The sequence below is a fragment of the Pseudophryne corroboree genome, chromosome 3, assembly GCF_028390025.1.
Source record: "Pseudophryne corroboree isolate aPseCor3 chromosome 3, aPseCor3.hap2, whole genome shotgun sequence".
NCBI lineage: Eukaryota > Metazoa > Chordata > Amphibia > Anura > Myobatrachidae > Pseudophryne > Pseudophryne corroboree.
The window spans coordinates 244,209,982-244,222,897 of record NC_086446.1 but is presented as its reverse complement, the minus strand read 5'-3'; the positions used below and the strand labels follow the sequence as shown (position 1 = coordinate 244,222,897).

At 48.4% G+C, this 12,916-nt stretch overlaps 1 protein-coding gene across 1 annotated transcript in view; it reads left to right on the top strand.

Moving 5' to 3' along the window:
* The window catches only part of DPM1 (dolichyl-phosphate mannosyltransferase subunit 1, catalytic), a 121,076-nt gene that overhangs the window by 59,583 nt on the left and 48,577 nt on the right, over positions 1–12,916 (top strand). Inside the window, exon 7 of the mRNA XM_063958964.1 lies at positions 3,888–3,956. Within this exon, the coding sequence (XP_063815034.1) occupies positions 3,888–3,956 (69 nt within the window). The remainder of the gene's footprint in view (positions 1–3,887; positions 3,957–12,916) is intronic.

Sequence of the window (12,916 nt, the reverse complement as noted above, 5' to 3'; positions counted from 1 at the left end):
CAGATAGGGAGGCGGTGCTAGCGGCAATTCACAAGCTGTATTCCCAGCAGGTGATAATCAAGGTACCCCTACTTCAACAAGGCCGGGGTTACTATTCCACACTATTTGTGGTACCGAAACCGGACGGTTCGGTGAGACCCATTTTAAATTTGAAATCCTTGAACACATACATAAAAAAATTCAAGTTCAAGATGGAATCGCTCAGGGCGGTTATTGCAAGCCTGGACGAGGGGGTTTACATGGTATCCCTGGACATCAAGGATGCTTACTTGCATGTCCCCATTTACCATCCTCACCAGGAGTACCTCAGATTTGTGGTACAGGATTGCCATTACCAATTCCAGACGCTGCCGTTTGGACTGTCCACGGCACCGAGGGTATTTACCAAGGTTATGGCGGAAATGATGATACTCCTTCGAAAAAAGGGAGTTTTAATTATCCCGTACTTGGACGATCTCCTAATAAAAGCGAGGTCCAAGGAACAGTTGTTGGTGGGAGTAGCACTATCTCAGGAGGTGCTGCACCAGCACGGCTGGATTCTGAATATCCCAAAGTCACAGCTGGTTCCGACGACACGGCTACTGTTCCTGGGTATGATTCTGGATACAGTCCAGAAAAAAGTGTTTTTCCCGGAGGAGAAAGCCAGGGAGTTGTCATCTCTAGTCAGAGACCTCCTGAAACCAAAACAGGTATCAGTGCATCGCTGCACGCGGGTCCTGGGAAAGATGGTGGCTTCTTACGAAGCAATTCCCTTCGGCAGGTTCCATGCCAGAATCTTTCAGTGGGACCTGTTGGACCAGTGGTCCGGATCGCATCTTCAGATGCATCGCTTAATAACCCTGTCTCCAAGAACCAGGGTGTCTCTACTGTGGTGGCTGCAGAGTGCCCATCTTCTAGAGGGCCGCAGGTTCGGCATACAGGACTGGGTCCTGGTGACCACGGATGCCAGCCTTCGAGGCTGGGGGGCAGTCACACAGGGAAGAAACTTCCAAGGACTATGGTCGAGTCAGGAGACTTCCCTTCACATAAATATTCTGGAACTAAGGGCCATCTACAATGCCCTAAGTCAAGCAAAATCCCTGCTCCTACACCAGCCGGTGCTGATCCAGTCAGACAACATCACGGCAGTCGCCCATGTAAATCGACAGGGCGGCACAAGAAGCAGGATGGCGATGGCAGAAGCCACAAGAATTCTCCGATGGGCGGAGAATCATGTACTAGCACTGTCAGCAGTGTTCATTCCGGGAGTGGACAACTGGGAAGCAGACTTCCTCGGCAGACACGACCTCCACCCGGGAGAGTGGGGACTTCACCCAGAAGTCTTCCAGATGCTGGTAAACCGTTGGGAAAAACCACAGGTGGACATGATGGCGTCCCGCCTCAACAAAAAGTTAAAAAGATATTGCGCCAGGTCAAGGGACCCTCAGGCGATAGCTGTGGACGCTCTAGTGACACCGTGGGTGTACCAGTCGGTTTATGTGTTCCCTCCTCTACCTCTCATACCAAAGGTATTGAGACTAATAAGAAAGCGAGGAGTAAACACAATTCTCGTGGTTCCGGATTGGCCAAGACGAACGTGGTACCCGGAACTTCAAGAGATGCTTTCAGAGGACCCGTGGCCTCTACCGCTCAGACAGGACCTGCTACAGCAGGGGCCCTGTCTGTTCCAAGACTTACCGCGGCTACGTTTGACGGCATGGCGGTTGAACACCGGATCCTGAAGGAAAAGGGTATTCCGGAAGAAGTCATTCCTACGCTTATTAAGGCCAGGAAAGATGTTACGGCTAAGCATTATCACCGCATATGGCGGAAATATGTTGCATGGTGCGAGGCAAAAAAGGCCCCAACAGAGGAATTTCAGCTGGGTCGATTTCTGCATTTCCTGCAAGCAGGAGTGAATATGGGCCTAAAGCTAGGCTTCATTAAAGTACAGATCTCTGCTCTGTCGATTTTCTTTCAAAAAGAACTAGCTTCAGTACCTGAAGTTCAGACATTTGTGAAAGGAGTGCTGCATATTCAGCCCCCGTTTGTGCCCCCTGTGGCACCTTGGGATCTCAACGTGGTGTTGAGTTTCTTAAAATCACATTGGTTTGAGCCACTAAAAACCGTGGATCTAAAATATCTCACGTGGAAAGTGGTCATGTTATTGGCCTTGGCTTCAGCCAGGCGAGTGTCAGAATTGGCGGCTTTATCATGTAAAAGCCCTTATCTGATTTTCCATATGGATAGGGCAGAATTGAGGACTCGTCCCCAGTTTCTACCTAAGGTGGTGTCAGCGTTTCACCTGAACCAGCCTATTATGGTGCCTGCGGCTACTAAGGATTTGGAGGATTCCAAGTTGCTAGACGTTGTCAGGGCCCTGAAAATATATGTTTCCAGGACGGCTGGAGTCAGAAAATCTGACTCGCTGTTTATCCTGTATGCACCCAACAAGCTGGGTGCTCCTGCTTCTAAGCAGACTATTGCTCGCTGGATTTGTAGTACAATTCAGCTTGCACATTCTGTGGCAGGCCTGCCACAGCCAAAATCTGTAAATGCCCATTCCACAAGGAAAGTGGGCTCATCTTGGGCGGCTGCCCGAGGGGTCTCGGCTTTACAACTTTGCCGAGCAGCTACTTGGTCAGGGGCAAACACATTTGCAAAATTCTACAAATTTGATACCCTGGCTGAGGAGGACCTAGAGTTCTCTCATTCGGTGCTGCAGAGTCATCCGCACTCTCCCGCCCGTTTGGGAGCTTTGGTATAATCCCCATGGTCCTTACGGAGTTCCCAGCATCCACTAGGACGTCAGAGAAAATAAGAATTTACTCACCGGTAATTCTATTTCTCGTAGTCCGTAGTGGATGCTGGGCGCCCATCCCAAGTGCGGATTGTCTGCAATACTTGTAAATAGTTATTGTTAACTAAAGGGTTATTGTTGAGCCATCTGTTGAGAGGCTCAGTTGTTTTTCATACTGTCAAACTGGATATAGTATCACGAGTTGTACAGTGTGATTGGTGTGGCTGGTATGAGTCTTACCCGGGATTCAAAATCCTTCCTTATTATGTTAGCTCGTCCGGGCACAGTGTCCTAACTGAGGCTTGGAGGAGGGTCATAGTGGGAGGAGCCAGTGCACACCAGGTAGTCCTAAATCTTTCTAGAGTGCCCAGCCTCTTTCGGAGCCCGCTATTCCCCATGGTCCTTACGGAGTTCCCAGCATCCACTACGGACTACGAGAAATAGAATTACCGGTGAGTAAATTCTTATTTTCTCGTAGTCCGTAGAGGATGCTGGGCGCCCGTCCCAAGTGCGGACTTCTTCTGCAAGACTTGTATATAGTTGTTGCTTAAATAAGGGTTATGTTATAGTTGATCGGGTTTGAACCGAGGCTATGTTATTGTTCATACTGATAACTGGGTAGTTTATCACAAGTTATACGGTGTGATTGGTGTTGCTGGTATGAATCTTGATCTTAGATTTACAAAAATCCTTTCCTCGTACTGTTCATCTCCTCTGGGCACAGTTTCTCTAACTGAGGTCTGGAGGAGGGGCATAGAGGGAGGAGCCAGTGCACACCCAGAATCCAAAGTTTTCTTAAAGTGCCCTATCTCCTGCGGAGCCCGTCTATTCCCCATGGTCCTTACGGAGTCCCCAGTTTCCTCTACGGACTACGAGAAATAGATTTACCGGTAAGTAAAATCTTATTTTCTCTTTGCACCTCTTATAAATGAGAGCAAACATAAAGTGTTGTGTGTCGCAGTTCTTAGAACCTCAGGCCCCTTTTTGTTTAGTTGTGTGTTTTTGTTGTATAATCTCCTTGTGCATATCACTATGTATGTCAGTGAGCGCAAAAGTTCAGGCTTATGCTAGTAACAATAACCTGTGCTGTTTTTTTCTGATATGGCAGTCGTGGAGCAAACTTTCTGAGCCAGATCTTGCTGCGTCCAGGAGCCTCTGACTTAACTGGGAGTTTCAGGTAAATAAATAATAGTAGTTATAGTTTGTCTATTGGCTTTCTGAAACCATTTATATTGATTTGCTTGATACTGTATGGGGGATTACGGAGACACTGGAAAGGAAATTTCTAAAAAGTCTGGACTAAAGTATCTAGACTGTAATGCATCCTTTTGCTGTACTTTTTAACAAAACATTCTAGAGTAGAATTAAGTTATTTAATAATAGTAATAAATAACACTCTTATACCGCTTTCACACAGATGCCGGGGCTTTGACCCAGCTTTTGGAACACTGGTTGGATCTGTCCCAGCGGAGTATCCCCTTTCACACAGAAGCAAGCATTTGGACCCGGGAATTTGCTGGAGCAAGCCGGCTTAACCCGGGTCTTTTCTCTGTGTGATATGGTCAACCCGGGTCCAAAGTACCAGGTCCTCGACCCTGGTCGCAACCTGGGTTGAGACCACAGCATTTTTGACCCGAGTGGATATTCTCGTACAAAGAAAGTACCCGGGTAGAGCCAGCTTGCCCTGGTAATTTACTGGGTCACAATCTGTGTATGAAAAGGATATAATAGAGCTTAAATCAACAGGCTTCAGTCTTTCAAATGTAAAGCCACACTTGTGTTTAGAACATGAATAAAGTATGAATGTGTATAGATGTGTATGTGATATTTACAACCATGAGCCAAAACATTATGACCACTCCCATATGAAGCACATGATGTTGATCTTGTAGTAACAGCACATGCCGATTGCAAAAGGTGTAAATATCTAAGTGACTTTGGCCCTAACAATTTTGCCTGTGTCTATCAATTGGGTCAGAGCATTTCCAAAACTTTAATGCTTGTGGGGTGCTCAAGGTCAGCCGTGGTGAGAACGAACCGGCTGTGCTCGGAGGAACTACCAACCGGTTTCTGTGAGGTCAGAGAAGGTACAAACTCTAGCAAAAATAGGATTTTGGTTACCTACCGATAAATCCTTTTCTCGTAGTCCGTGGAGGATGCTGGGGTCCACATTAGTACCATGGCGATGTACCAAAGCTCCGAGAATGGGAGGGAGAGCGTGGAGGCTCCTGCAGAACTGATTGGCCTCTGATGATCTGAAGTTCAGTCAAAGTATCGAACCTGTAGAACTTTGCAAACGTGTTCGACCCAGACCAAGTCGCAGCTCGGCAAAGTTGTAACGCCGAGACACCCCGGGCAGCCGCCCAGGAAGACCCCACCTTACGAGTAGAGTGGACCATGACAGACGTAGGACACTGCAAGCCTGCCGTAGAATACGCATGCTGGATAGTGAACCTGATCCAGCGAGAGATCGTCTGCTTAGAAGCAGGACACCCAATGTTCTTGGGATCATACAGGACAAACAGAGAGTCCGATTTCCTGTGACGAGCAGTCCTCTTCACATAAATTTTCAGAGCCCTTACGACATCCAAGGACTTTGATGAAATTGAGGTGTCAGTAGCTACTGGCACCACAAAAGGTTGGTTGATATGAAATGCCGACACAACCTTCGGAAGAAACTGCTGACGTGTCCGGAGCTCAGCTCTATCTTCGTGGAAGATCAAGTATGGGCTTTTACAGGACAAAGCCTCCAAATCCAACACACGTCTAGCAGAAGCTAAAGCCAACAACGTGACAGCCTTCCACGTAAGAAATTTGACCTCAACCTCCTGTAGAGACTCGATCCAGTCCGATTGGAGGAACTGCAACACCACGTTAAGGTACAAAGGGAGGTTGGATGTGCAACTCCCTTCAAAAAGATCTGAACCTCAGGGAGGGCAGCCAATTGTTTCTGGAAGAAAATGGATAGGGCCGAAATCTGGACCTGCACAGATTCCAACTTCAGGCCCATATCCACACCAGCTTGTAGTAAGAGGAGAAGCCGTCCCAGTTATAACTCTACCGCAGAAAATTTATTGGACTCACACCAAGATACATATTTTTTTTCAAAATTCGATGGTAATGTTTAGATGTTACTCCTTTCCTAGCCTGTATCAGGGTAGGAATAACCTTGTTTAGAATGCCCTTCCGAGCTAGTATCAGGCGTTCAACCTCCATGCCGTAAAACGTAGCCGTGGTAAGTCTTGATAAGCGAACGGGCTCTGCTGCAGCATGTCCTCCCAAAGAGGAAGAGGCCTCGGCTCTTCTTGCAGTAGATCCAGAAGATCTGCGTACAAAGTCCTTCTTGGCCAGTCTGGAGCAATGAGGATCGCTTGAACCCTTGTTCTCCTTATGAGCTTTAGAACTCTTGGGATGAATGGAAGTGGAGGAAACACGTACACAGACTGGAACACCCACGGAGTCACTAGTGCGTCCACCGCCACTGCTTGCGGGTCCCTCGACCTGGAACAATACCGCCGAAGCTTCTTGTTGAGACGAGAGGCTATCATGTCGATCTGGGGTACGCCCCAAAGATCTGTTACCTCCTTGAACACCTCCAGATGGAGACCCTACTCCCCTGGATGGAGATCGTGTCTGCTGAGAAAGTCCCCTTCCCAGTTGTCTACTCCCGGAATGAAGATTGCTGACAGCGCCAACGCGTGCTTTTCTGCCCAGAGGATGATTCTTGTTACCTCTGCTATTGCAGCTCTGCTCTTCGTTCCGCCCTGTCAGTTTATGTAAGCCACTGTTGTCACATTGTCCGACTGCACTTGAATGGCCCGATTTCTCAGAAGATGGGCCGCTTGGAGAATACCGCTGTAGACGGCTCTTAGTTCCAGAATGTTTATCAGCAGGCCGGCTTCCAGACTTGACCACCTTCCTTGGAAAGGTTTCCCCTTGAGTGACTGCGCCCCAGCCCCTGAGACTTGCATCCATGGTTAGAAGGATCCAGTCCTGAATCCTGAACCTGCGGCCCTCCAGTAGGTGAGGTAATTGCAGCCACCAGAGTGAAATCCTGGCCCTTGGCGACAGACGTATTCTCTGGTGCATGTGTAGCTGGGATCCCGACCACTTGTCCAGGAGATCCAGTTGGAAGGACCGAGCGTGAAACCTCCCATACTGCAGAGCCTCGTAAGAGGCCACCATCTTCCCCAGAAGGCGAATGCATTGATTAACTGACACCCAGGCTGGCTTCAGGACATCCCGGACCATTGTTTGAATCACAAACACCTTTTCCTCTGGGAGAAACACCCTCTGCACCTCCGTGTCGAGGATCATTCCCAGACCTCCTGGTTGGTTCCAAATTTGATTTTGGAAGATTCAGGACCCAACCATGTTCCCTGAGAAGCTGGGTCGTTAGTGCTATGGACAGCTTCTACATGGACGATGCCTTTATCCGCAGATCGTCCAGATACGGAATTATGTTCACCCCCCCCCCCCCCCCCCCCCGTCTGCGGAGGAGAATCATCATCTCCGTCATGACCTTGGTGAATACCCTTGGTGCTGTGGAGAGGCCGAATGGGAGGGCCTGGAACTGAAAGTGACAGTCCAGCAGTGCGAATCGAAGATAAGCTTGATGCGGCAGCCAAATAGGAATGTAGAGGTACGCATCCTTGATATCCAGGGATACTAGAAATTCCCCCTCCTCCAGACCTGATATCACTGCCCTTAGAGACTCCATTTTGAACTTAAAATCACTAAACCCCTTTTTGAGGGAGTTCAAGTTCTGAATGGGCCTGACCGAACCATCCGGTTTTGGTACCACGAAAAGGTTCGAATAGTAACCTTTGTTTTGCATATGAGGTGGTACTGGCACAATAACTTGTGCCTCCACCAACTTCTGGACGGCTTCTTGAAGGACAGTTCTGTCCGCCAGCAGAGCTGGCAAGCCTGATCTGAAAAATTGTTGAGGAGGGAGATTTTTGAAATTCCAGCCTGTACACCTGGGACACAATATCTTGCATCCAGGGGTCCATGCCGGAGGACACCCAGACATGACCGAAATGTCTGAGTCTCGCTCCCACCGGCCCCACCTCCGGGGCGTGCAGTCCACCATCATGCGAAGGACTTTGGTGTACCTGAAGCAGGTTTCTGTTCCTGGGAACCTGCAGCCGCAGGTTTCTTGGACTTGGGCCGACCTTCCCGAAAGAAGGTGTTGGACGGTTTGGCCTTTCTGGGCTTGGTAGATCGAAAGGGCTGTGATGTAACTGAAGAAAAGGGTTTCTTCGGAGCAGGTGACTTTCCAGCCGTAGCCGTGGAGATCCACGCATCTAATGCTTCCCCAAAGAGAGTCTGACCTGTGTAGGGTAGGGTCTCCACACTTCCCCTGGATTCCACATCGGCAGACCACTGGCGCAACCACAGTCCTCGACGAGCTGATACGGACATGGAGGAAATTTCCGCAGCCATGGAACCCAGGTCCATCATGGATTCTACCAGAAATCCTGCCGAATCCTGAATGTTACGTAAAAACAATTCAACTTCACATTTTTCCATAGTATCCAAGTCCTCAAGTAACGTGCCTGACCACTTTACTATAGCCTTGGCAAGCCAAGCACTGGCAATAGTGGGGTGTAGTATTGCCCTAGAAGCCATGTACATGGATTTGAGCGTATTATCAATTTTACGATCGGCCGGTAGATCCTGGAACAGGTAAAACCACCCTTTTTGAGAGTCTGGATACTGACGTGTCAACAATAGGCGGGTTTTCCCATTTTTTTTTTTTGTCTGTCCTCTACCGGGAAAGTAAACGCTACCAGAACCCTTTTGGGTATCTGGAATTTTTTATCCGGGTTTTCCCAAGCCTTTTCAAATATAGCATTTAATTCCTTTGACGCAGGGAAGGTTAGTGAGGATTTCTTATTTTCAGTGAAGTAAGCCTCCTCAACCTGCTCGAGTGTTGTATCAGCAATATTCAACACATTCCTAATAGCCTCTTTCATCAACTGCACCCCTTTAGCAAGAGATGCTGTTCCCTGCAGCACATCCCCATCACCGTCTGTAGTATCAGAATCAGTATCGGTGTGAATATACAGCGGGGAACCCTGATGTACCAGAACTGGGCCAGACTGCCATAGAGTTCTGTAAAGCCTGAGTGGCAGATTCATTTTGTGCAACCCTATTTGAAATCTGAGAAATCATAGATTTGATAAAGGACAACCACTCAGGCTCCCTTGCTGGAATCGCTGCTAAACCACTGCAATCTTGATTACATGGGATGGGATCATCCTGAGAGGACATATCCTCTGCAGCATATGACACAGAGACCCTGGACATTGCTTAATTGCAGACCACAGACACAGGAGGACAGACAGAGTTTCACCCCCAAGAATGGCAAGAGAGACACAGAGATTGGAGCCAACCCCCACACAGCGCTTTTAATATAAAGGGAGACCCCCTATCAGCATGCACCTTTAATAGGTTACACAGTTGTTTTGCAGCATCCCCCCCCCCCCCCCCCCTTCTACAAGTCCCTGGTACCGTGAGAGGTAGCTGGAGTTGCTGTGGAGGGACTTGCTCTTCACTGACAGCACTGTAGAGGCAGGAAAATGGCGCTAAACGCTGCTGGGTCCGCTCTGAGGAGAAGCTCCGCCCCCAAAATGGCACTGTCTCCCCGCTCTTCATAGGATTATACTGGCCTGAGGATTTATGCTGGCTGAGATCCCGGGACCCCAACAGGCTGTGTGACCAGTGTAGGGTGTAGGCGCTGGCTCAGGGCGCCCCTCACAGCACCGCACTATGTACCGCTGAGCCTCCAGAGCGCAGTTAATTCTGCGCTCCTACCCTGATGCCGCCATCTTCACACCGGCCCCCCGCTTGCTAGGGGGTCGGTGGCTCACTCGCCACTGATCTTCGGCTCTGTAAGGGGGTGGCAGCATGCTGCCGGGGTGAGCGATCCCCTGTGGTGGGGAACGATCTATCCCCTCAGGAGCTCAGTGTCCTGTCAGCGGAGATAGTGGCTCACACCCCGCAGGGCGGATACTACTCTCCCCCTTAGTCCCACGATGCAGGGAGGCTGTTGCCAGCAGCCTCCCTGTAAAATAATAAACTCTAAACTAAACTTTACTAGAGAAACTCTGGAGAGCTCCCCTAGCTGTGACAGACTCTAAACGGAGTCTGGTAAGAGGGGCATAGAGGGAGGAGCCAGCCCACACTCTCAAACTCTTAAAGTGCCAATGGCTCCTGGTGGACCCGCCTATACCCCATGGTACTAATGTGGACCCCAGCATCCTCTAGGACGTAAGAGAAAGTGGAAATATGGTAACTAGAGTAATGTCTCATGCCTCAAACTCTGCATAGACAGAGGCCAGTCGGAGCGCCCATGCTAATCCCGGTATACTGTCGAAAGTGCTTAAAGAGGGCACGTGGGCTTCGGATCTGGACCTTTGTTTCAATGGGAGGTCACCTGGTCTGAGGAATTCAGTTTTTTCTTTTGCATCATTGGGTACACGTGTCTTTTGCATAGGGAAGAGATGGAACCAGGATGCATTGTGAGGAGAAAATAATCTGATGGAGGGAGTGTGGCACTTTGGCCAATGTTTTGCTGGAAAACCATGGGTACAGTCATTCATGGGAACAGTAATTTGATGTGTACAATTTACCTGAACATCATTGCTGACCAGGAACATACTTTCATGGTTTGAGGAAGATGAAGAGTTCAAGGTGTTACACTGTTCTCCAAATCCACCAGATCTCTATACAGTCAAGTATCTGTGGTATGTTTTAGAACAAGAAGTCCAATCCATGGCAACTTAACTTTGCAACATATATGTGTTGAAAGATGTACTTATAACATCGTAGTACAGGTAGAGTATCCCTTATCCAAAATCCCACATTTTGTACCAGATACCACAGGACACCTTCTTGTAGAGTCCAGTGGGTCAGGCCGGTCTTCACAGCATGCAGAGGAACTATAGCCTATTAGCCAGGTAGTCATAATGATTTGGCCCATCACACATGTACGTACGTGTGTGTAGATAGAGGTGTGTGTGTGTGTGTGTGTGTGTGTGTGTGTGTATGTGTATGTACAGGTTGAGTATCCCTTATCCAAAATGCTTGGGACCAGACGTATTTTGGATATCGGATTATTCCGTATTTTGGAATAATTGCATACCATAATGAGATATCATGGTGATGGAACCCAAGTCTAAGCACAGAATGCATTTATGTTACATATACACCTTGTACACACAGCCTGAAGGTAATTTTAGCCAATATTTTCAATAACTTTGTGCATTAAACAAAGTGTGTACATTCACACAATTCATTTATGTTTCATATACACCTTATACACACAGCTTAAAGGTCATTTAATACAATATTTTTAATAACTTTTTGTATTAAACAAAGTTTGTGTACACTGAGCCATCAGAAAACAAAGGTTTCACTATCTCACTCAAAAAATTCCGTATTTCGGAATATGCCGTATTTCGGAATATTTGGATATGGGATACTCAACCTGTATATGTATGTGCGTGTGTATATATATATATATATGTGTGTGTGTGTGTGTGTGTATATATATATATATATATATATATATATATATAATATTCATATATATATATATCTCTTACGTCCTAGAGGATGCTGGGGACTCCGTAAGGACCATGGGGTATAGACGGCTCCGCAGGAGACATGGGCACTGTAAATCTTTAGAATGGGTGTGCACTGGCTCCTCCCTCTATGCCCCTCCTCCAGACCTCAGTTAGTTCCTGTGCCCAGTGGAGACTGGATGCACTGCAGGGGAGCTCTCCTGAGTTTCTCTGAAAAAGCTTTTGTTAGGTTTATTATTTTCTGGGAGCACTGCTGGCAACAGGCTCCCTGCTTCGTGGGACTGAGGGGAGAGAAGCAGACCTACTTCTTAAGAGTTCAAGGGCTCTGCTTCTTAGGCTACTGGACACCATTAGCTCCAGAGGGAGTCGGAACACAGGTCTCACCATGGGGTTCGTCCCAGAGCCGCGCCGCCGTCCTCCTCACAGAGCCGGAAGATAGAAGCCGGGTGAGTATAAGAAGAAAGAAGACTTCAAAGGCGGCAGAAGACTTCAGATCTTCATGAGGTAACGCGCAGTGGTAACGCTGCGCGCCATTGCTCCCAGCTCACACACAGGCACCACAGTAAGGGTGCAGGGCGCAGGGGGGGCGCCCTGGGCAGCATTAATATACATCACATAACACTGGCTAAGTACATTTCTCTGACGTCCTAGTGGATGCTGGGAACTCTGTAAGGACCATGGGGAATAGCGGGCTCCGAAGGAGACTGGGCACTCTAAGAAAGAATTAGGACTACCTGGTGTGCCCTGGCTCCTCCCTCTATGCCCCTCCTCCAGACCTCAGTTAGAATCTGTGCCCGGCTCGAGCTGGATGCACACTAGGGGCTCTCCTGAGCTTCTAGCTTCTAGAAAAGAAAGTATATTTAGGTTTTTTATTTTCAGTGAGATCTGCTGGCAACAGACTCACTGCTACGAGGGACTTAGGGGAGAGAAGCGAACCTACCTGCTTGCAGCTAGCTTGGGCTTCTAGGCTACTGGACACCATTAGCTCCAGAGGGATCGAACACAGGCCCAGCCTCGGTCGTCCGGAGCCGCGCCGCCGTCCCCCTTGCAGAGCCAGAAGCAAGAAGAACGTCCAGGAAATCGGCGGCTGAAGACTCCTGTCTTCATTAAGGTAGCGCACAGCACTGCAGCTGTGCGCCATTGCTCCCCATTCACACCTCACACTCCGGTCACTGATGGGTGGAGGGCGCTGGGGGGGGGGGCGCCCTGGGCTGCAATAAGATTACCTTACATTGGCAAAAAATACACATAATATAGTCATTAAGACTATATATGTGTAAAATCCCCTGCCATATATCCATAAAAAAAGCGGGAGAAGTCCGCCGTGAAGGGGCTATCTCCCTCAGCACACTGGCGCCATTTCCTCTCACAGCTCCGCTGGAAGGACGCTCCCCAGGCTCTCCCCTGCAGTTTCCAGGCTCAATGGGGTAAAAAAGAGAGGGGGGGGGCACTAAATTTAGGCGCAAATACTAACTATATATATATATATATATATATATATATATATCTGCTATAGGGTAAAATCACTCATTATAGTGTACAT